This window comes from Typopeltis vanoorti, chromosome 6 (genome assembly GCF_054136105.1).
Source record: "Typopeltis vanoorti isolate ZY-2024b chromosome 6, IOZ_Tvanoo_1.0, whole genome shotgun sequence".
Lineage (NCBI taxonomy): Eukaryota > Metazoa > Arthropoda > Arachnida > Uropygi > Thelyphonidae > Typopeltis > Typopeltis vanoorti.
Window position 1 is genome coordinate 14,804,904 of NC_143554.1, and position 25,332 is coordinate 14,830,235.

Below are 25,332 nucleotides of genomic sequence, written 5' to 3' on the forward strand. Positions count from 1 at the left end.
TCCTAGTCTACAATCTCCAGCATCCTTCAAGAAGAATATCAACAAGCTGCTTTTTTTTTTTTTTTTTCTTTACCCTTGCCCACATACATTTGCTATACACAGTGGCCTGTTATGGATTAAAAAATGTACCTGCTCAGAAGTGTTTTTTTTTCTTTTTTAAGCATTCATTCATTTTTTTTAAATTTCCTATTTGTTATTGCCAGATGAAACATCACTCTTGATCCTAAAAAAATTGTCTTGATAGGTGGCTGTTCTAAATATGCTGAAAGATGCAATAAAAATGCTTTTTATATTTAATTGGTGTATAAGTTAAGGGGATGAAAATAACAAAATGGGACTGATTTTGCTTTATAGCTGCCATCTCATAAAATTTTGAAATTTTTACTCCATCCCCCACATAACTTTCTGGACTTTTTAAATCAGCTGTTTTTTTAATGTTTACAAACCTTGAGATGTTTGTTTTAATGCTTCAATTTTTGGATATATATTCCACTACATATATAAATAAAATACAAAAAATTAGACTTGTTAATGCAACTCATGATCTGCATGGGATACGAAATGCAAGAAAAGAGAGCTTATTGAACATGTTAAGGCATAAAGAAATTGCCAGAAAATGCAAATAAGAAATGAAAAAGTACACAACTTGAGCATTAATTAAAATTAGTTTAGAAAAAGTAAGAAATTCGACACTCTTGAAATAAGCTATCCAAAATTATCAAAATTCTGTGTATGTGCTGAATAAATATGCTCATCAATTACTGAATACAAAAAAAAATTACTTTCCTCCATCTGAAGGATAGGTAAACAAATGACTCAGTTTTGTCAAAATAAAAATTATGCAGCTTTGATTTAATTTGATTTGGAATAACCTATTATCTGTGTTTCCATTTCATGCAAATGCATATCAAATATGCAAACTTGTGCATAAAAATATGTTCTCAGTAGATGTAGTAGATGATGTTATCCCATTAATTAGATATTTGAATGCAAAATATATTATTTGATGCATAACAAGCCCTAATGACAGATTTTTTTTTAACTACAACTATAACAGAAAGGCAGATTTTTTAACTATAATTATAATAGCTAAATGTTGAGTTAAAATAGTTAATTTTGACTGTTTTATGGTGTGTGGAGAAGGGTTATGCAGTAACAATTCAGAACTTGTCTCATAAAGCATTGGGATTTTTATATAATTAATAATAGTTTTTTTACTTTGCAGTATGATGAAGAGAAGGAGAAGCAGGCCATTCAGGAAAGAAAACTTGCTCGTTTGAATGGATTGGAAGCAAAATGGAAGGTTTGGTTTTTGTTCTTTTGTTTTTCCTACTAGTATGTAGATTAGCGACATGCATGCATAAAAACATTTGCTTTTCTTTTTTGCTTAGTTTTATAGATAAGCACTTCTCATTTAATTTAAATACATAAAAACATGGTTAGTAAAAACATTTCACACTAGACAGTGAAGGATGCATTTTATTATTAATGCTTAATGCTTTTACATAAAATTATTGCTGTATTTAATCTAGTTATGTGCTTAAGAGTAATATAGTACTATATTGCTCATTTATCATGATATGTAAATTCAGCTACTTAGCCGCTTTTTAAAAAAATCGAGAGAGATAAAATGGACAAAATTTAAATGGACAGGCAACTGATGTGTAGGATAGGTTCTTGATCTATCCTGAATAGATAGATTCATGACAGTCAATAGATAGATAAAAAAAAAATTGTAGGTAAGTTACCTAGTAATTTGCTAGGTAAGGCTGTTAATTGGTTTTTTAAGAAAGGGCAGGATAAGAGTGATTTCAAGTGATTTCAGATTAATTTTTAGTCTTCACATTGCTCACTATACAGACTTCAAGATGGGGTAGGGATAATCATTGTAATCTTTTGTTTTCATATTCAAATTTCTATCTATTGCAATTACATGGAACTGGAATGAAAATAAGTAATTTACTAATTGGAACATTTACATGCTATGTTTTCCCAGCTCAAACTATCATTATTAGAGTCACTTTAAAGACCTCGAGAATGATGACATTGATGTGTACAGAGAGCACCTTTGTTGCTCTCTGTAATTACAAGAGGATAGGATATTGTGCCAAAATTTGTGTAGGGTTACATCATTTTTGTTGCACTTCACTGGGTTCTTTAAACATTGGTGTTTTTGGTGGAAAACAGATTCAGATTCTCTGATTCAGAATGGGATCTGTATATTAGTCTGGCTTTCTTCCCCTTGATGAAATTGTCTTCTTCAAAGATATGTTGTGCTAGTCTGCTTTGGGCATCCTAATAGTGGACTAGCGCAACGTTGATTGGAGAAAAATGCTGTGTTTGCCAAGCACTAGTAGAAATGAAGTCTCTCCCTCACTACAGGGCCATGAAAATGTTTTAAGGACAAAACAATTACTCCAGGAATTGTTGGCTTGTTTCATATGTATGGAAAGAGTTAATTTTTTTAATAAGTGTAGTTCCTTACAGTATAAGGAACCACCGCTATAATTGATTTTGCATATGAAATATCTTCACAGCTATTTGTATACAGAGGTAATTGACTTCACCATAAGTTCTAGCATGTCCTGTTTGAGAAAATATTTTACATGCATACTTTGTTTAAACACACTTAGATAAAATATGAAAACAAGAATATAACTTCTTGTCTTAACAAGATTAATTTACACATCATTGTTGTGTTATCTGTTGAAACTAAGATACATGTATACAAAATATTGGCCAAATTTCATAGTAACAAAAAAGGAAACATTTTTTAAAGTAAATTTTGATGAACATCATCAATTATTTACAATTCCAAAGAGCAGTTGTATTTAACCTGATGCGTTCACAGAAATTGAGACACGGCAATCACTTTAATAAAATCAAAAAAAAAAAAAAGCCAAGAAAAATTAAATAGAGGAAGTTATTTTTTCATAATATAAAATTTATTTAAAAAATGTTTCTTATATTTCCATACAATTGCTGGATATCAGACTGCACATGTTAAGATCAACATGTAAAATAAAAACTGCTAAAAAAGTGTCAGATTGACTGAGTCTTAAAATACATAATTTTGAAAATATTAGTTCACTCATGGACATCAGAACTGCAGTTATGAAAAACATGATCCAATCAAAGAAGCAAGCAACTGCTATTTAAATAAGCTGGATAATCATTGCATTTTCACTTCATTTTCAGCTAAAATGGCTTCATTTTACCTGAAATAATTTAAAAGGGAAAAAAAGTTACATATCGTTAAATTGATCTGAATTTACTTATTGATTTCTGCCATCCATTCAAATCTTTCAAATGTTTTATAGCGCAACTTTTGTTTGGTGTTATTTGGCTAAGAAATATAGATGTTGATTATTTCATAAATTATCATCAGTTACCAGATATGTGCCCTCAAGGGATATGGCTATTATGACAGCACTACATGATTAAGTTTACATTATTATTATATTTTTAAATAATTAGGGTTATTTGTGCAACTGAACAAATTAATCTACATGTATGGTCTATTTTATTATTATTATTTTTTTTTGTCATTGTGTATGCACTATGGAACAGTAAGAAATATTTTATGATTTCATGCCAAATTCCCGGAAGGCTTAATTTTTATATTTCAACACGAATCAGATTTTGGCTTAAACTGGCAATGTTCGAATTATGTAATGGAGGCTTTCAAGAATGCATTTTAAGACCAAAATGAAGAATTGGTTTTGACTGCATTAAATGGCATTTTGATCTGTCATGATTCACAATCTAGTTGATGATTGAATACAGCATAATGACACTGACCCTACTGTGATGATGAGTTGAAGTGACAGTTAACAGTCAACAGTAATATGGTGGGATGAGAAAAAAGCCAAGAAATATAAAACTGACACAAGTTGGGAAAAAGGTAAATGGCAGTTTTTTATTAATTTTGCAGAAATGAAGAATGTCGTTAGTCATCAAGAATCTGTGAACCTGCAAAGTTTATAATGGTTTTGCTAACCATTCCTCTTACATTATGTTCAAGTGACCATACCATCCAAGAGTAGCTCCTCACACATTAAATGCTAACAATATTATGATCTCCCTGCTATCCCCCACTATAAATTATGCTAGGATTCACTTTTTTGATGTGTTTTCCATATGGCTTTGGAAATGCTCTTAACAGTCTACTCAGCGGATCCTTGTTCGCTACAAGGATATACTAACCGTGGTATGTGCATCCATCACCCATCCCAACAGTATGATGTTAGTGAAACTTCAGCAAATAGAACTAAAGGACAGAACTTAATACTTTCTCAACTGAAATCAGTCACATTCATGACACCACTTTTTAGCAGCCCCCCCACACACACACAATCAATGAAGCTTCACATTCTTCCATATCAAATCATACCTAAAACTAAGATAAAGAAAATGAAAGAACACTTAGTATTTCAATGAACATAGAAAATGTGTAAAATGTCTCCTCTTGGATTAAAGATTATGTCAATGACATAAAAAACGAGATTCTTTGAAGGGAGGGAGGGATGGACCTGCCTACTATCATCATCAAATTCCTGACATGCACCCTCAAGGGGTGTACGGGATATGACAGTACTAATGAAAAATTTACATCATTACTAACTTCCTATCGACAATTTTCCTCCAAATCAATCTGTTACCTGTCAAGACTCCAACATTATCAGATCTTATATTTCTATCTTCTAAGGCACTTTTTACCATATCAATCCACCTATATCTTGGTCTCCTTCTTGGTCTTTTTCCTGCCAACCTGGCAGAGAACACTTTTTTGCTAATCTTTCCTCTCCCATTCTATTTAAGTGACCATACCACCTGAGATTAGTTTTGCTAACACATTCCTGGATGCTAACAATGTCAAGTTCTTTCCTAATATCCTCGTTTTTAATATGATATTGCCATTGATGCCATCTGTTCACATCCCTAATCTTTCTCAGGACTCTTATATCTGCAGTCTCTAGTCTTTGGTCAAGTTCTTTACTCCTAACCCAGCTCTCAGATCCATAAGTTAAAATTGGTTTGAACACTGTCTTGTATACAGCTAATTTAGTGTTTCAACTAATTTCTATCTTATTCCATAAAAGTTTATTCAATTGACTTCCTACCATACCAGCTTTGTTGATTCTTTTGTCTATTTCTATATTTAAATTCCCATCTTCACTAAAAATCATGCCTAAGTAGCTGAAATATTTTACTTGTTCTATGGGTTCTCCATTCACAGTGCAGTTGATATTTTCAATGATTCTGCCTATTTTCATTGTCATTGTCTTGATGTTGATGACCTTCATACCATATCTATTACAACAGTTATTCAATTAAGTCAGGGAATTGATTCCCTGACTTAATTCAAGTCAAGATTCCCCAAGTCCGGGAATCTTGCAGACTTGTAGCGGATTTATTTACAAGTATAACGTCATCTGCATAAAGCAAAGATCTGACATTAACATTGCCACTTTTGATATCAGGTTTAATACCACTTTCCTTCATAATGTGATCCATATAGATAATGAATACCAGAGGGGATAATGTACATCCTTGTCTAACACCAGATTTAACATTAAACCACCTTCCTGTACTTCCTCAGTTCTAACTACTGACTTACAACTCGAATAAAGACTAAGTATCGCTTGATATAATGCCCCACTGACACCATACAATAGCTTCTCTTTTGGCACCTTGTCATATGCTTTCTCCAGATCTACAAAACTTAAATACAGATCTTTGTTATATTCCCTTGATTTCTCAACTATTTGTTGTAAAGTGAAAATCTGATCCTGAATCCAGCTTGTTCTTCATCAAACTTCTCTTCCATAATCCTCAACTGTTTCTCAAGTATACTTGTGTAAATTTACCAGGAATACTCAGTATAGAAATACCCCTGTAATTCTTGCATTGAGTTTTATTTTCCTTTTTATATATTGGTACTATGAGAGCTCTACTCCAATCATCTGGAATTCGTCCCTCTCTCTCTAGGCCTTCTGAATTATGCAGTGCAGCAACTGAAGGAGTTTTATTCCTCCATACTTGAGCATTTCTGGTCAAATATCATCTACTCCTGCTGCCTTTCCACATTTCAGGCTTTTGATTGCTTTTTCCATTTCAAGTATGGATATGTATTACTGATTGCACGTCTGTTGAGTGTTTTTTACTACTGTGCTGTCATCACTGTTCGTTTCATTTAGCAATTTTTGGGAGTAATTACTCCATACATCAAGGATATCTTTTTTGCCTGTTTTCATGGCACCTTTATCATCTCTAATTCCTTTTACAACATTCTTTTCTCCATTTCTAAGTTCTTCAACAACCTCCAGAATATCTTACCATCTTCTGGATATTTATTTTCTATGTTTTTACCAAAGACTTTCCATGAGCTAGTTTTACAGTGTTTAACTTTCTTACATTTGTCTCTGTATTCTCTAAGAGCACAAGCTGACTTATTTTCCAGGAACTTTTGATATGCTTTCTTTTTTTCCTTCACTGCCTCTTTAACTTCCTGTTTCCACCATAGAGTTATGATTTTTTCTATCCTTGCAGACAACCTCATCTCTCTGGATGAATCAATGTTTTTTTTTCAGGGCTTGCCACTGAATCTCTAAAGTTTGGTTCCTGTTTTCAAACTCTCATTTTTTCTGGAATAATTTGTGTATTTTAGTCTATAGTTCACATCTGAGAACTGCTTATCTTTTATTTGCTTTAAAACTTTCTTACAAGTACTTGTTTTCAATATGAAATTCACTTTTATTCTGCTCAAGATTAAATGGTGATCGCTTCGAATTTCAAATCCTCTGTAACACTCTGATGTTCTGTGTTATGCAGTCGTGACAATATCTACCTTTAAGACTCACACAGATTCGAATTTATGAGTAGTGCATTGGAAATAGAAATCAGGCAAGTTATTTAAACATGAAAACAATTTATTTAACATCAATGAAATGTACAATGGGTCAATTTTAAGTACTAAGTAAATTAGCTTCTATGCTTCAAATTGCAACTAATGACTACATTTACAATTTAGTTCCTTATCATAATCAATTCTAGTAAGACCACGTGTATATAATTTTCTCTCGTTAAACTTGGTAATACTCAGATCAATTTTTACATAACATTCTGCAGGTTTAGGCAATAGCTATAACATTAAATACATGTTGTTTCATCTTAAATTTTAGCCAGACCTTCTCTCACATATAAAATACTTCAGATATTAGCCTAAGGCCTAAAGCCCTCAAGTATCACTATAAAACAAGTCCCTTAATTAAATCACCATCACAATCTTATTTCTAGCTAAACAAAGGAAAAATCTTACTTTGAACAGACGTTTGGTCTTTTCTGAATGATCCCTGAAATTACTTCCTTCTATTACTGTCCGACTTTAGTACTGCACTTAGATATCATTTCTGGGATTTCGTGGGATCTCCTCTTAATATTGGCAAACATTTGGATCTTGGCATCATGAAAACTCGACATCTAATTTCTTCTAAAACTGTTTATCTTAGTCACATCGCTTTTTTGGCATTTTCTATTTGAAATGCAGGTCTCAGATGGCGATAAGAAATCATTTCCCAAGATGTTATCAAAACTCTGCTGCTGTAACATTCGTCGTATCATCATACTTCTAAACTCTGGGACCTTGTCAACTTCTGGAACCCGTAACTTCTGGTCGGAACTCCATGACCTTGAAACTTCTCGCTGACCAAGGAACCACTTAAAACCCCCCCCTGTCGGCGTAGCAAACCCCCTTTATATCTTTCTGATGACCTTGGGTTCTGCTATGTAGTAATCCCCTGGGTATTACATTGCTCTGCACCTGTCACCTTTTTTTCGGTTGTTGCATTAAGGTGGGAAACCCCCTTGCAATGTTTACCTTCGAGGTTTGCAGTTGCCCCAGGTCATTAGTTAATACCTTAACCCATCTAGAATTACTTGTGACTAAGAGGTTTCTTTAGATAATTTATCTTACACTTATATTCCTTTGTTCTTTTACAAAAACCTTTTGAGGTGACAATATTCAGTAATATACAAAAATATTATTTCCAAATTAAAAAATATGAAAATTTCTCTATCAACCCACAAGTATTTTTAGTGAATTTTTTACCAGTAAAATCGGTATATATGGTATTTTTGTATAAAAATCCTTCTATACACGATTTTACACCTGCACCAGGAAGAAAACATCACTATCAACAATAACTTAGTCAATGAGACTTTTCTTATTCCTTGTCTCTTCTCTCCATGTGAATTTGTGCACATTTTTATGTTGGAACATTGTGTTAGTAATAATCAGTCCATGTCCTAAGCAGAAATCCAACAGGTATGCCATTATTATTAGGTTTTCTCTTTTCTCCAAATTTTCCCAAAATATTTTTGTATGTCTGACAATCATTTCCTACTCTACTATTTAGATCCCCAACAAGGACCAACTTTTCCTTTTTCATTGTGTCGGTTGCTTTCTGTGGGACCATAAGCACAAATAAGTCTCATTGTCCATTTACCCATTCTGATATTTGCTCACATCAGTCTACTTGAAATTGTCTTCCATTCAAAAAGATTAGCCTTGTATTTAGCATTGAATACTATAGCTGCTACTCCTTTTTCCTTGATTGTCATTGCCTGAATATAACATTTTGTATTTATTACTCAGAAAGATCTCACCAGCGTTTTTCTTTTTTTTTTTTGTTTGTCACCCCTATTATGTTATCTGGTACTTATCCAGTTCCTCAATTAGCTCCATTTCTTTGCCATTCAGGCTTCTTATGTTGATAGTACTGATCTTGAACTCTGGTGATATTGAGTTGTAGTGTACTGATATAAATACAGATCTGTTTTTTTAATCTGCTACGGCTCTTAGAGTATATACTTGCCTAATTTAAATAAATCCGACTACCTTGCTCTACCAGAAATCTTGAGACTTATCAGACCATCAACTGAACATTCAAATCTCCTCGCTCAATGCTCATAGAGGATTGTCAGTTTTAGGATATTAGGATTGTGCATTTTGAATTAAATTTGTATTGGCTATCCTTCAATTAGGCATGTGTATGCTATACTGTTGTGCGTATGGAAATCCCTTGATGAATTATTGGTTACTAATTTCATGAAAATTATTTAACCATCTAAATGGTCATATGGATGAAATATATCAATTCATTTATACTTTGAATCCATATTACTTCATTAGTATCTAGATGTTTCAACTTGTACTTCACATTCATGTAATTAATGATGTTTATGACAATCAAGGTTGGTAGAGGGATTAATTATTATCCCTAGACATGTTTCTTTAGGTACCTGTGTGGCCTTGTGGAAATGTTTGTTTTCATACTGCTAGGCCCAGAATAAAGGACATTATGAGTTTTATTCTAGAGGAACATTTTTTTTTTCTTCAGTTGGTTTCTGAGTCTGTCTCTGCTACAAGAGGGTAGGGCTGATGTTGGATTTTCTACCCAGCATCATCAGAACACAAATTATAACTGTGACAAGCACACAATCATTTCATTGTGTGCTTGTCAGTTTCAAAACATTGGAAACAATTCAGTTTTCAAAGTGCCCTTTGTTGAGCCAGATAACTGTAAAGTTTATTTGGAGAAGTCATGCTGTCTGGTCTCATAATGACCATCTCCCGGATCTTTGGTAAATGAATACAACAATGAGGTTGGGGGAGTGCTCCATAGTAGATGCTGATTTTAAAAATAGTCTTTTGGACCTATAGCGACTTTTGTGTAAAACCAATGTTTTCTTCCATTTAATTCTATGTGAAGGAGTATTCAGATCATAGTCTGCCAGTCCTGACTAGCCATATAGATGATTGAGGATTAGTTTTTGTGTTTTTTCAAGGCAAATGTTAACTGATCTAGTAGTTTGTTCAAAGTAGTCAAAACTGCAGGCACAGTGAACTTTATACACTCCAGGATGTGCAAGAGGATGAAGTTGATCTTTGGGAGAGTGGATGAAGGTTGCTAACTACATGAGTATTCAAAAAGCTGCAATATGGTTGCAGCTTTTGATCTATCAGCACCCTGAGAATTTAAACCCAGTTAAGCTGAAATGAATGTGGAGGGGGGGGGGGGTGGATGGAGTAACTGCTTCCATAGACACTTTCAGTGAATCACATAATTCAGTTGATGTTGATTCATTCACTGGTTAACTACCTCCTCTGATATCAGCAAAAGAGTTTATCAGCCCAATTCCTGAAAGGTCACAAAACTTATAACACAACATTAGTGGTTCCATACATTGTTTAAACCCTCTGAGAATTTCATCCCAATCAAATAGCAAAGGTTGGACGATTGGTAGAGCCTCTGCTACCAATGGCTCAGCAAAAAAGTTAAGCAAGTTTGAGCACGGTTAGTAGTTATAAGGGGATCAATTGTTCGATGATGTTGGCACACTCTCTCTCAATTAGTCTTTGGACTCCCTGGAGGTGTCGCATAATAATAATAATAATAATAAAAAGCCAAAATAAAGGGTTTCACTGCTTCCCTAGACACTTTCTGTGATTTGCATCATTCAATTAATGTTGAGTCATTGATTACTTCCTCTGATATCAGCAGAAAAGTTTATCAATCCTATTCACAAGAGATCACAAAACCTATAACACAACATTTCTATGTTTGGCCAAATGGTTAAGCAGAAAGAAGGAATCTGTTGACATGTTTCTTGAAAAGCTAGGTGTTTTATGCATTTGGAAAAACAGTATGGGGAAGAATCTTCCAGAGGATAAAGGTAAATGGCATGAAGGCAGAAGTTAGTTCTTTATGTATGAATGTTGACTGGTGACTGCACTTGTAAGAACAAGAGCATGATTAGAGACCAGAGAAATAATAGTGGTGAGTTCAGTGGGCAGAATCCATGAAAGTACATATAAAAAAAAAATCAAATGTAGTAAACAGAGTTTTTGAGAAAGTTACTAGAAGAAGTCTTTGAGAGAGTGGTTACCTGTTAGGCAGATTGTTCTCTTCTCTGTACAAACCGGAATTCATGCATATCTTGGGTGTACCAGCCTGAATGGGAGAACAATATTCTTTGATTTCCATTCATGTGTCATTTCCTATCTAGAAGGTTGACTGCCATGATTGACTACAGGTGTAATGACATGTGGTGAGGATCCTATCTCTTCCAAATATGAGTGTCATAAGTATTCATAGCTGTAAATCTGTGTGTTCACAGGGCCAGTTTGCCTGTTCTGAGGGATGGAAAACCTGAGTTTCTGGGTGAACCTTCCCCCACCTCTGTATGAAACTGGCTAATTCGCTTTTAGTTGAAAGAGTCTAGATAAAGGTTCCTCACATCATAGACAGGAATTGAACCCAGTTGTTTCTGACCAAAGAGCTTTGCCTAAGAACTTATATATATTACAAAGACAATTACCATGTTCTAAGACTGGATGGATTTAGTGTTAGGAGTTGAGTAGGAAGGAAGTAGTGCTTTGAGCAAAAAAATAAAATAAATAAATAAATAAAAGAAAAAAAAAATGAATTTTTTTGGAGGCTAAGGATGTGACATGTTTATGCTAAGATAAGTAAGATCTGAAAGTCTTCCCAAGAAGAGAAAACATCTTGAATAGAAATCAGAACATTATCACAAGTAAAATGAGAAAAGGGAGTATCTTTCTTCTGGGTAATTAGATAAATTGTTTTGATACATTGAAATTAATTAGATTATCTTTGCACCACTTGAGAATGGTGAGATCAGCATTTAAGACATTAGTTATGGAATATCTTGAATCATTTGATACTACAAATGATTCAAATGATTTGATACTACAAGGTTTCATGTGAATAAGAGAAATGGAGAGGATTATCATCTGCAAAACTCTGAATAGGATTTGAAGTTAGAGGGCATTGATGTTTAAGAGGAAGTGCATGGGTGAGAATCTGTAGTGCTCCAGTATTGATAAATATGATGAGAGTTAACCATCTGCCATGGCATACATTGAACGACCAGAGAAGAAATTGGCAAGCCATTCCCATAGGGCAGGAGAGTATACCATAAGATGGCATCTTGGTAAGAAGACCTTGATGCCAGATACCAATCGGATATGTGGGAAATATCAAGAGCAACCACCTCAGTTTTTCCAGCTGTTTCCATGGTCTGTGTCCAAAGATGGGTAAAGTTAGTGTGGAGGTAAAATGAGAATAGTGGAATTCATACTGATAATCACTGATTAATTGATGGGTTTACACACAGTGAAGAAGCTGATTGTTTGACATTCCCCCATCACATTTGAGAGTGTTGAAGCCATTTTATGCTGAATTTTTATCTTGGGCTTTTTTGGCTTGTGTGTTAGAGAATGCAGTTGGATAATAGTTTGATTGTTGACTTTGATCTTCCTTTTAGTGGACAGGTTGGATAAAGGCTCCATGCTGTCAAATAGGTGCCAGATGAGTGTGACAGCTTACATATGTGATACAGATGGGTGGTAATACTAGAGCACAGGCTTTTAGCATAACTGGAGAAATGCCATTTGGACCAGGAGGCTGAGTAGTTCTTGACATAGTGAGAGGAGATTTCCCCTGGTCATCTAAACAAAAGGAGAAAAAGACTGATGTGAAGAGGTTTGCCCTATCTTTAGATGTTATCATTGTACCATTAGAGAGTGTGTGTGTGCGTGTGTGTGAGAGAGATGGAAACAAGCTATGACAGAAGTTTTGCTTTGTCAGCCTTATCAAGGAACCAGTAGGCTTGACTGCTATTTAAGCAGGAGGCAAGCATAGTGCAGTTGGTCCTTACAGAAGTCTGCTTTGGATTTGTTGATTTTTTTTTTTACACTTGTTATGTACTGTGTTAAGGGTGGGTGCAAATTGGAGTATTGAATTTCAGCCATTTTATGCCGAATTTTTATCTTGGACTTTTTTGGCTTGTGTGTTAGAGAATAAAGCTTGGTAGGCAGAAGAGGTTTTGAGTTCAGTGGAGAATAAAGGCACTCATACCAGCAAGCATGATTCCAATTAATTGATCAGAGCATGCTCTTGGACCAACATAGCAGAAACAGTAAGCAGACCATGGAAAAGGCATAGAAATTTCTAGGGTCATAATAAATAATAAATTACACTAGTGTTTCCCAAATTGTGTTCCATGAAAAATTATCAAAGTTAATATGAGCCTGGAATAGTTTTAGATGCTGTGACAAGTTCAAACATGTTTGAAAATCAGGCGCTCCTCATTTTGCATGTGGATTGTGCTATTAAGGCCAGTGCGCTGGTGTTAATAGCACAGCGATAGTGTGCGCTTAGCTTTATATTAAATATGAGACCGATGATACTCGACTCTAACCAAGGTGTTCCATTAAAATTTCAGGATTTGTGAAATGTTCCATTGTAGGAAAAATTTGTGAAACACTGAATTACACAATAACCACAGTAATTAACTTTAATGAAATGAAAGTACAGGTATTTTGTACTGAAACTAACAGTACATTATCAGTATATAGAAACAAGCAATCAAAGGAATGGGATTACAAAGTACATACAGAAGTCGATGGTTTACCAATTAAAAACTGTTGCTGCATGCTAGAAATTAGTATTAATAAATGATGTTATTAAACAGTTGCTGGCCTGGTTGGCTGAGTGGTTAGCATGTTCGCTCTCTAGCCAAGTGGCTGCAGGTTCCAATCCCACCGTGGGCATGGATGGTTGTGATTGTCCTATAAACTTTGTGTGGAAAGGGAATCTGCGACCCTACCACTTATTCTAGCACAAGACATTGTTGCCAAAACCATGACGTTACGTACAATCGTTAAAATTCAGATTTGGCCGATGTAAAAGGGCTTCACAACTTTCTTTGAAATGGCTTTTATATTTAAACCTGCATCTATGGAGAAGACGAGCTTTATCCCACTGGACATTGTGTTTAGTGTCAATGCTATGTTGTACCAGACCAGACTTTTGAGGTTTGATGTATTCAATATAATATCGATGTTCATTAATTCTTTTTTCTACAGAATGCCTGTTTCTTCGAAGCATGTTAGATTACATTCACACAGTATCTGGTAAACGTCAGCTAATGATAGAGTTGCCAGTTTGTTTTTTGTAGATCATAACAGGTGAGAAATTTTGTTGATTGCAAAATATATGGGAATGAGATGATACTTCTTCAAAATTCTTCCAATCGGTTTTGAGAAGCCAGAAATATAAGGGATTGGAACCCTGCAGTCTGTTGAAGAATCCTGAGGTGTTGGAACATTGGAGTCAATTATCTGCTGGATTAGATTAGGGTTGTAACCATTAAATTCCATTAACTTTTTGATGGTGAGAAGTTCTTGTTGTAAGCTTGAGGGAGAGGAGCACACCTTATGTGCTCTATTAATTAATGACTTGATAACGCCAGTTTTTTGAGAGATGTGATGAGCAGACTTTTAATGGATGTATCTGCCAGTAAAGGTAGGTTTTCGATAAACACTGGTTAATAAATTACTGGAAGCTGTGCGTGTAAGGCGGATGTCCAAGAATGGTAAACTACCAGCCTTTTCTTTTTCCATGGTGAACTGCATGTGTGGATGAAGGCTATTGATCTGTTGTGGGAAAGTGGTGAGGCCAAATAGTAATGACATCATCAACATAACGAAACTAATGAGAGGGTTGGGAATGAATGGATGAAAACAAGGTATCTTCTAGATGGTTCAAAAAATAGTTTGCCAAAGGTGGAGGAAAGGGTGCAAAGAAGAGTTACAGATATTATATCTAGATTATGGGTTTAGATTATGAGCATAGATTGCAAATACATGGATTACAGGCTCTGGTTAACAGGAGAAAGAGGGACGATATCATAGACGTCTATAAACGTTTGAATGAGTGTTGTAGGATATCATCAAAAATTTCCGTTATATGGAAGGTAAGGAGAGAACAAGGGAGCATCCATGAAAATTGAGTTTGTTCACAGTCAAAAAAGAGGTAAGAGCTAGGTTTTTCTCTCACAGAGCAGTGAGTGAGCAGAAGAGTTTGCCTTTAAGGGTAGTGAGTGCATCTAGTATGAATGAATTTAAGGGAAGGTATGACAGCTGGTTTGGGTGATTTATGAGTCCTTGATTCCCTGGAGGTCTCAGATAATAATAATAATGTTCATCGTGTTTGCAAGTTGCACTGAAAGGGAATGTTGGATAGCTGCTGTTCTTGTTTTGATAGGCCCAACAGAAAGTGGAAGAATGATGTTGCCAGTTTACTAGAGCAGAGACCATGGTAGTACCTGCAGAAGAAGCACAGAACTGAAGCATTGTATTAGTGAGATAGAGGTTGAAGTGAGACCATAAGGGAAAGGTCACCTGTTATGTGAATTGCTGTCCTCTGGACAGCTTCAAGAATTTTTTGAAGTCAGTTTTAGGTGCACCACCCCATACGTGTAAACAATATTCTAAGGATAGAGGATTTTGCGTTTGTATAGGGTTAGTAGTTGGGTGGGCATAAAGAGCAGAAAAGAATGCCTAGTTTTTTAGAGGCTGAGGAAGCTATTGATGTGATGTGTTTGTGCCAGGAGAGGCTGGAGCAAAGTATCAATGTTACAGGTGTTTTGCTAACTTTATTTTGTGTGTGTAATGATGTAATATTATATTAGAAAAAAAATTCACTTGCTACCTAACCTGGCAAATGAACAGTGTGTGTGTGTGAAGGTGGATTGCTTTATTTTATGAGTGGAAAACCTGTTCTAAATTGAATATTGAGCATAAAAATGCTTCATGAAAATTATATGAAAATTAAACCACATGAATATGTGGTTGGAAGGAAGTTTATCTTATAGAAGTTATAAACAAGCCAGCATCCACAATTATGAGGAATAATATTAATCATAGCTTTATTTTCCCCCCATCTTAATTATACTCATTATCACTGAACCGTGTCCACAAAAATATAAAAAAAAACAGTTTTTAAATAAATCAGTACAGGCATTTTTTTTTTAATCAAGTAATTTGTTCATTAGACCATGTGCTCATAACTTTTCATTACTTTCGTAAATTGTTATTCATAAAACTTAATAAAATTGCTAAATATTTAATATTTAAATCTTTAACTTTAGAGTGAAGAGTCAGAACAGGATGCATCATATTATGCATATTCTTATTCAAACTGGTTAACCTTTGGAACGACTCTAGCTGCAAACATTGTTGAAAATATTCAGGTACATATTCATTATAAGGATATTAAATTTGGTTAAAGAAATATTTCTCTGTTGTTAGTTATATCAATTGATTTATTTTTTTTATAGCTGTATTGGTTTAAATTAAATCAAAAGTTTATAATTTTTTTTATTTTGTACTAATTTTACCTTCCTGAAAGTTGTATGTTATACATTTGTACCATATGCTGGCTGAGGATTAGAGCTCAAACATTGCATTTTTCAAGATATTTTAGGCAAGTAACAATCAGATCTACAAAAAATCGAGGATGGGGCAAAGGCTACTTTCTTTCACTTCTCTCATTCATTTTCTAAAATTTAACTTTTTAAAAGCACAAATGTGTTTTCCATTTGTTCAAAGAAAAATGTGCTAGAAATAAAAGTTGATTTTCTATTTATCAAGAATGCAGAAGTAAAAATTTAGCAAAAAAAATATTAAAAAACTCGACAAAATTTTACTTTTGGAGCTTTCTGCTCATCAAATAAACCTATGATTTGATCATAGTTTATTTAATGTGCTGTTTCATTTTCATTGGCAAGGATTACTAGGGGCTGGTAAGCATTTCTGACTCATAAGCAATTTTTAATGAGTTATATTTTGATAAAGCAGAACTTTTAGATGATTGTACCTCTATTCCAGAAGTTCTAAAATACAGTGCTCATTTCATCTTAGAATAAAAATCATTTGAACCAATTTTCTCACTTATAGTTCGACTACAGATGAGATTACCCTCAACTCTTCTGTGCATGGCAGAAGAAGGCAAATCCCTTCCGATAATAGGGTAATCAATCCATTTCGTGGGATGAGTGTTTATTATTACACATTGGAAAAATAGCTTTTCTTTTATAACATTCTAGTTTTTAAAGTGAACAGTTGTTAAATTTTATGTATGAAGTATGTGATTTTGTGTGTTGGTGACGAATTCATACATCCCTTATTCTTTTCTCTCTTTCAACATGAATTGACTCTCTCTTGGCACTCTGCCAGCTACAGTTCTCTTGTGGGCAGACTGTATAAATTATTTTGATTAAGCAAACTTAAAAAAAAAAAAAACTTATACTGCATTGGTTAATAAATGCTAGATTTTAAATTTATATTTAGAGAGCATGCACAACCAAACTGAAAGAACAGCCATGAAGTTCATCTTCTTACAGTGCAGCAAAATTGTCATTTTATTTACTTTTATTTCTGATTTTGTTAGCATTCAACATATAATTTTGATTCTTGTTTATTTTTTTTTTCCTGGCTCATCTCATTAATTTAGGCTTATGACAGGTACTCCAGCTTCCCCCCTACTCTTGCTGTTTCAGGTGTCTACTGAGCAGAATAATGGTCTTGCACTGAGAGATGGCAATCCTCTTTTCCTCTAAAGACATTTACAAACATTTGTGCCAACTGTGGTACCTCTCCTTGCTCCTTCTCCCTGATGCTGTTAGAGTATTCAAGGGCTAGGGGTGAGTCTTTCCTATCTTGCTAAGTCATTTCGTCTTATGCAGCCACCGAAGGAGGCAAGCTAGCCTCAATAGGTGCCGGTCCCAAGCCCAGATAAATGCGAAGGTTGATGTCAGGAAGGGCATCCAGTCGGAAAACTTCAATGCCAGCTCAAACTATGATATGAGTCAAAGAGAAAATGATATAAGGGCTAGGGCGTACCCCTTAAGTGACACGCAGCCACATCGCCCTACAGCTGCGAGAAGTGGACGAGGGCTACCGCATCAAGGGCGGGTGCGGTTAAAGAAGTGAGCCCAGCAGGTGGAGAAGATGTTGCGATTGAGAACATTGAATGTTGGAAGCGTGACTGGAAGGGGAAGAGAGGTGGCAGACATGATGAGGAAGAGGAAGTTGGACATTTTATGTGTGCAGGAGACAAGGTGGAAGGGGGGGAAGGCAAAGGAATTGGGAGATGGATATAAATTGTTCTACTCTGGAGCGAATAACGAGGGAAGAAATGGTGTAGGAATTGTGTGTGGCAGAATGAAGGGTGAAGTACTGGACGTGGGTAGAAGGAACGACAGGATCATGCGAATGAAATTGGGTCTTGGAGAAGAGCGGGTGGTTGTATTATGTGTATATGCCCTGCAAGTTGGTTGTACAGCAGAGGAAAAAGAGGAGTTCTGGAACATGTTAGATGAAGAAATTAGGGAATTAGAAGAAAATGAGATGGTGATTGTCAGAGGAGACTTGAACAGACACATAGGAAGACAGAATAGTGACTGTGAAAGGGTGCATGGTGGCCACAGAGTGGGAATGATGAACCAGGAAGGAGAGAGGGTTGTGGACTTTGCAGTTGCATTTGATCTGGCAATTGTGAACTCGTTTTTCTACAAGAGGGAAGAACATTTGATAACATTTAGGAGTGGTAACAACAGTTCACAAATTAACTACATTTTGACTTGAAGAAAACATCTTAAGGTTGTGACAAATTGTAAAGTAATTCCAACAGATCAAGTCGCACAGCAACACCGACTGCTGTGCGCAGACTTTAAAATAAGATCGAAGATAAGAACCTCTGGATGCCATGGGATGAAGACAATTAAGTGGTTTCGCTTAAAAGTGGAGAGTGTGAGGAATCGTTTTAGGGAGAGGGTGTTAGAGGGATTTCGGATGGACTGGAAAGTGTACAAGATTGGTGGAAACATATTTCAAAAGTAATCCTGAGCTGTGCAATTAAGGTGCTTGGTGAGACATCTGGAAAGATTAGAGAGCAGAAGGAGGGTTGGTGGTGGAATAATGATGTACAAGTGGCAGTGACAGCTAAGAGGAAGGCAAAGCAGAAGTGGGATGAGTCAAGAGCGGAAGAGAATAGAGAGGTGTACAGAGAGAGAAAGCAAGAAGCCAAGAGAGTTGTTGCACAGGCGAAGGCCATGGCATATCAAGATCTGTATGATCAATTAGAAACAAAGGTAGGACAGGGACTAGCGAAATGTAGAAATAAAGCAGCAAAGGACATCTTACATGTGAGGCAGATCAAAGATGCTGAAGGAAGAGTATTATGGAGGGATGTGGACATAAGAAACAGATGGAAAATATACTTTGAGGGACTTTTGAATGAGGAAAATGCAAGGACTCACAGAGGAGATGGGCAGCCTTCTGAGGGGATGGTGCAGAACATCAGTAGAGTGGAAGTGATGGAGGCCATGATGAGGATGAGGAATGGAAAATCGGTGGGCCCCGAGAGAATTCCAATGGAGGCATGGAAGGCACTGGTGGAAGAGGGAATTGACCTGCTGTGGGACCTGTTCATGTAAGTTTGCCAACAGGAAAATATACCCGCGAAATGGAGGGAGAGTACTCTTGTTCCCATCTACAAGGGTAAAGGGGATGCACAAGACGGTAAAAATTACAGAGAAATGAAGTTGATGTCCCACACAATGAAAATCCTAGAAAGGGTTCTTGATGGTAGATTGAGGAAGGAGGTGGAGATTGCAAAGGAACAATTTGGCTTCATGCCTGGTAGATCACCAACAGATGCTATCTTTGGATTATGGCAGATGATGGAAGTATCGAGAGAAACAAAGGGAGCTACATCTGGCATTTATTGATCTGGAGAAAGCATACAATAGAGTGCCAAGGCAAGAAGGCTGGAGGTGTCTAAGGGAGAAGAAGGTGCTGGAGAAATATGTCAGGTTGTTGCGGGAAATGTACAGAAATGTGAAGACAAGTGTTCGGACCTGTCTGGGACAGACAGAAAGTTTTCAAGTAACAGTTGGCTTGCATCAAGGGTCAGCATTAAGTCCGTTTCTGTTTAATATTGTGATGGAGGTGGTAACAGAGGAGGTGAGAGAAGATGTGCCTTGGACAATGTTGTATGCAGATGACATCTTGCTGTGTGCAGATTCAAGAGAAGAAGCGGGAACTAAACTGGAAAGATGGAGAAAAGTACTGGAAGAGAGAGGTATGAGACTGAGCAGAAGTAAGACAGAGTGTATTGCACAGTGGGCGGCGGCCAGGAGACAGATCTGGAGCTGGAAGGAAATGTCATCAGGAAGTTGAGAGACTTTAGATACTTAGGTTCAACAGTGGAAGAAGATGGAGGAGCTGAGAAGGAAGTGAGATGCAGGATACAAGCCGGTTGGAGGAACTGGAGGGAGATGGCTGGAGTGTTATGCGATAAGAGGGTGCTGATCAATCTGAAAGTCAAAATTTATAGGACAGTAGTGAGGCCAGCTATGACATATGCTATAGAAACTGTGGCCCTGAGGAAAAATAACATCAGCATGATGGAAGTAGCAGAGATGAGAATGCTTAGGTGGATGTGCGGTGTGACTAGAAAGGATCGTCTGAGAAATGACTATGTCAGTGGAACAGTGAAAGTTATGAACTTAGGAGCGAAATTACAGGAGGCAAGGTTGAGATGATTTGGTCATGTGATGAGGAGGGATATGTGGGAAGAAGGGTCATGCAGATGGAAGTGCAAGGAAGGCGTTAGCGTGGGCCAGCCAAAGAAGAGATGGAGGGAGCTGGTAGAAGAGGACTTGAAGATGAAGAACTTGGATGTGGTGACAGCCCAAAACAGGAAGGTGTGGAGGAGACTCATAACAAACAGTGACCCCACTTAAGTGGGAGAAGCTGCAGAAGAAAAAGAAGTAGTACTTAAACTCTTGGCCGGTTAGTTGGATGCAGAGATATCATCTCAGCAGATCATATCTGGCATTGTTTATCTTAAAGAAATATCAGTAATGCTTATTTAAATAAGTCTTTTAGTTGTATGTATATATAAATATGAATACTGAAGAATGGAGTTCTAAAAAATTAGGCAAGTAGAATATTTTGCAATAATAAAAATGTATTGTAATGAAATTTTAGTTAAAGCTTATTTCCATTATAGGCACACATTTAATATCACATAATAAATAGAAAGTGACATATGAGGGTGTTTTGAAAGGTTCTTGGCCTAACAATGAAAAAACGAATTTATAATTTCAAAATTATTTTTATTTTTCAACATAATCTCCCTTAAGACTAATACATTTATTCCAGTGCCATTATCCCATCCCTGTAGCGGTTCTCAGTAAGATCTGCAAAATACTCCTCTACAGCTACAATCACCTCTTGATTCGAAGAAAAACGCTGATGCAAGGAAGAGTTGTAGTTTTGGAAAGAGATAGAAGTAAGAGGGAGCCAAATTTGGGGAATAGGGTGAATGATTCATAGTGCAGATCCCTTAATTTTCCTATTGCCAAAACACCTTTGTGGGCAGGTGCATTGTTATGATGAAAGATGATTTTTTCTTCTGCAAATTGGGTGTTTTCTCACGAATGTTTTTGTCTAGTCTGGTTACAAGATTGGAATAATATTCCCATGTTATTGTTTTATCCTTTTCAAGATAATTAATAAACAAAATGCCTTTAGCATCTCCAAACACTGATGCCATGACCTTTCCTGCTGATGGAACTGACTTTGTCTTCTTTGGTGCTGAACAACCGGCTTCTGTCCTTTGTTTTGACTGCTGTTTGGATTCTGGTATGTAATGGTGAATCCAAGTCTCATCCGTAGTAATAAATCGATGCACAAAATCAGTTTTATTCTTGTTAAAACGCTCCAAGCACTGTTCAGAGATTTTCATGCGAGTGCATTTTTGATCTGCTGTGAGCAAGCACAGCACCCAGCTTGCGCAAAACTTTTTCATTTGCAATTCTTCATGCAAAATATATCCTACACGTTCTTTTGAAATGCCTATAGTCTAAGCAATTTCACACACTTTGACTCGCTGGTCATCCAATGCCATATCAAGCACTTGATCAATGATTTCTGGTGTTGTTACTCTTTCTGGACGTCCTTCACGTAGATCATCTTCAAGGCTGATATGGCCATGTTTAAACTTGGCAGCTCACTTTTTAATTGTTGAATTGAAGGAGAAGAGTACCCATAAACTTTTATGAACTTCGAATGAATTTTTTTTCACATTAAACCTTCTTTTACAAAGAATTTTATAACTGCACGATACTCAATTTTATCCATTTCAATGGATGCAGACACTTTTGCTTCAGACAGCTGTATAAAACAAACTACTTGATAGAATGAGTTGCAATTTCACATGGATGCTTATGACAGATGTACCAACTTGGAAAAAAAAAATTGCTGATAGTTTTGTCTATGGTCGAGGCCAAGAACTTTTCAGACCACCCTCGTATTACCAGATAATGATTCTCTTGCAGTGTTTCCCAAACTTTTATTACTTATGTACCCCTTTTAAAATTTTAGTAATGTCAATGTACCCCTATTCCCTTGAAGGTTAAGATAATTTATGAAAGTAGTAATATTTCATTTAAACATAAATATTTATAAAGGTATTTATTTTTTAACATTTGCATTATAATAAACTGCAAATGTGAAAATTTCTGTTGTTATTAAATCTATTTTCAGTTATATGAATTCAATATACATGCAGCAGAAACAAAAATTACGAAACTTAAAATTTCAAAAAATGAAGTTTAATGAGATGAAAGAATTGTTTATGTTGGAAAGAAGTTGGTTTGGTGAAATCTGGGTCTATATCTGTTATTTTTAACTGTAGATGGGGCCCCCACTTCAAGACTGTGGTGGGGCCCCCACACAATAGAGGCTTACCACACACAATTTATTTATTTTCATTAACATATGAATTATTTACCTATAATAGTGGTAATTCATTTGAAATATCACATGAACATTTGCTTGCTTGAGTATTATGCATTGCTGCATAATATAATATAATAACAAAAAAAAAAAGTGTAAGTGGAAACTTATTCTTGATAGTTAATGTGCATCTCACCGATAAAAGGCAATAGACATTTCATGGTCATCAGCACTAAGAGTGAGCTGAGGATTAGATAATCTAGAAACCCTGCTGTTACTAAACACAGAAATTTTTCAAACCATTGCTAGCTTTAATAAGTAGAGTGATGGTCTCATAGCAGGTGATGAAATTCATCTTCCACCTAAAGACGTTCACAAACAGCCATTTCTCTGATAATCAAATCCATACACTGTTTGCTGGAGAACAGAGATGCTTTTTATGAATTCAGCCAGATATAAATAGTGGAATGACATTTAGTGGTATTGCATTAGTCAGTGGATTTGTTTCCTTTTGCATAAATTTCATATACCAAGAACCCAACAGTCTGAAGTCATTTGAATGAGTGAGAGCAGCCTAAGATGTGAGAATAAAAAATTCAAACAGATCAGCCGATCAGTGGTTCATTGTGCACTGGAAACAAATAATTAGTCAATAATTACAGTTTAGGAGCAAATAATTATAGTCAGTGTATCATCTGATTAGAAAGATTATGGGTTCATATCTCATGTAGGATGTGAGGAACATAAAGATGAATTAGCAGCCTCATTTGGGAGTAATGGTCCCTGCTTCCCAGAAACTTGATTTTCACCCTTTCTCTCAAAACTGACAAACCAGAATAGATATAATTGAGAGACACAACAGGTTAGGGAGTAAGGATTAATCACATCCTTCATTGATTAAAATCTGTTAAATTACTGAAACTCGTATCTTGGGGAGCATTATTATTGCTCTGTGGTTTATACCTTTTTTAACAACATTGGAAATCTGATAAATACATAAGCCAACTGTAAGGGATATCAGCGAGGTGACATTTGTATCCCATATGAGAATGATTTGAGTACTAGTTGTCAAATATTTTAAGAAGTGGTAAGTTACTAATTAAAAACAGTACTTTGGTTGAGATTGCAATATACAGACTTAGAATCATAGTTTTTTTTTTTTTTCATATTGACAACTATAAAATGAATGTCATTTGTTTTCTCAAGATATTTTACATTTCTGCTAGAACTTCTTGTGAATAGCATTGTGTCATCGTATGCCTTCTAAACATTATTGGTTGTTATGACATTTCTCCAACCACTTCTCTTAACATTAACTTGAGAATGTAGAAAATTTTAGTAATGAAACACTGATGTCAGTATTTACTTTAAGCAGAATTCATTTTTGTATCTGAAAGTGTGTAGCATACTCTGAAAAAACCGTAGCATATTCCCAAAACCAATGGTATATGTTACCACAGTTATGCTTGTTTCTTTATGAATGGAATCCATATTATTGTTGCTACCCAGCAAATTATGGTGTACATTGTGGCCATAATTTGCTGAGCTACATTTGCCAGGTAGATTGGCAAAGTTGCATCAAGTGACAGATAAGAATGCAACTGGTTGGCTGTGAAGACCTGTTTCTGCTACTGCAGAACTTAGAAATTTGTAGTATATAAATATATTATCAGTTGAATGAGCCTTCCATGATGAGTCTTTCTACTCCATGGAGGGTGCAATAATAATACCTTTCTCTCTCATGCTATATGCCATTTATTTCAGTAAGTTTAATTTCATTTGCATGTTCTGTCGTGTGTAACACATGATCTAATAAAATAATGTGAATATAATTTTGAATGACTTATGAATAATAAAAACAAGGTTCTTCTATAATTATATTTCAAAAGTTTAAGCTTTATTTTACACTTGCTTTCAGCTCAAAATTAAGAATGTCCATCTACGTTATGAAGATGAGCAGTCTGATGAGAAATCAAAATTTGCATGTGGCGTTATTATACATGATCTTTCAGCACAGAGTACTGATGATAATTGGGTAATAAATAAATTTGCTGGTGTCTTTGCTTTGAAATATATTAATAATTGTTGGCAATTGTAAATTATATAAATTCACTGGATAATATTTTAATTAGTAATTAGAAGACATTTTCTCTTTTTTTTTCATCTTTTGTGCATGTTATTTATATTCTTTAAAGTATTTTAGATATTATTTTCATTATAAACACTTAATAAATATTGTATTTAATAGCAAGGAATTTGTCCTGTTTAATTTCCCTCGTGTACTGGGGGGGGGGGTAAGTGTTACAAGGGTGTGCTGAAAAGTTGATAATCATCATCAAGAAATTGAAATAGAACCATTTAACTTACACATTATTCTACATATTCCCCACTAAGTGTTATACACTTGTTACAACGCTGCCATCATTGGCAGTCCTCTGAGAAAAAGTCTTTCCCTTGCTGCACAAACCAGTCCTCAATTGCAGATCTGATTTTATCATCTGTATTAAATTTTGTTCCTTTCAAGTGTTTATTTCTGTGGGAATAGGAAATAGTCAGATGGAGCTAGGTTGCGCAAATAGGGTGCGTGAGGCAGACATTGAAAGCCCAACTTGTGTATTGTCTGCTGAGTTTCATGAGCAGTGTGAGCAGATGCA

The 25,332-nt window shown here is 35.5% G+C and overlaps 1 protein-coding gene across 1 annotated transcript in view; it reads left to right on the forward strand.

The window, feature by feature from the left end:
* Vps13D (vacuolar protein sorting 13D) overlaps window positions 1-25,332 on the forward strand; it is a 1,260,195-nt gene that overhangs the window by 33,767 nt on the left and 1,201,096 nt on the right. The window contains exons 4-6 of the mRNA XM_090393926.1: window positions 1,226-1,303; window positions 16,021-16,122; window positions 24,597-24,713. Coding sequence (XP_090250052.1) covers window positions 1,226-1,303; window positions 16,021-16,122; window positions 24,597-24,713 — 297 coding nt within the window. The remainder of the gene's footprint in view (window positions 1-1,225; window positions 1,304-16,020; window positions 16,123-24,596; window positions 24,714-25,332) is intronic.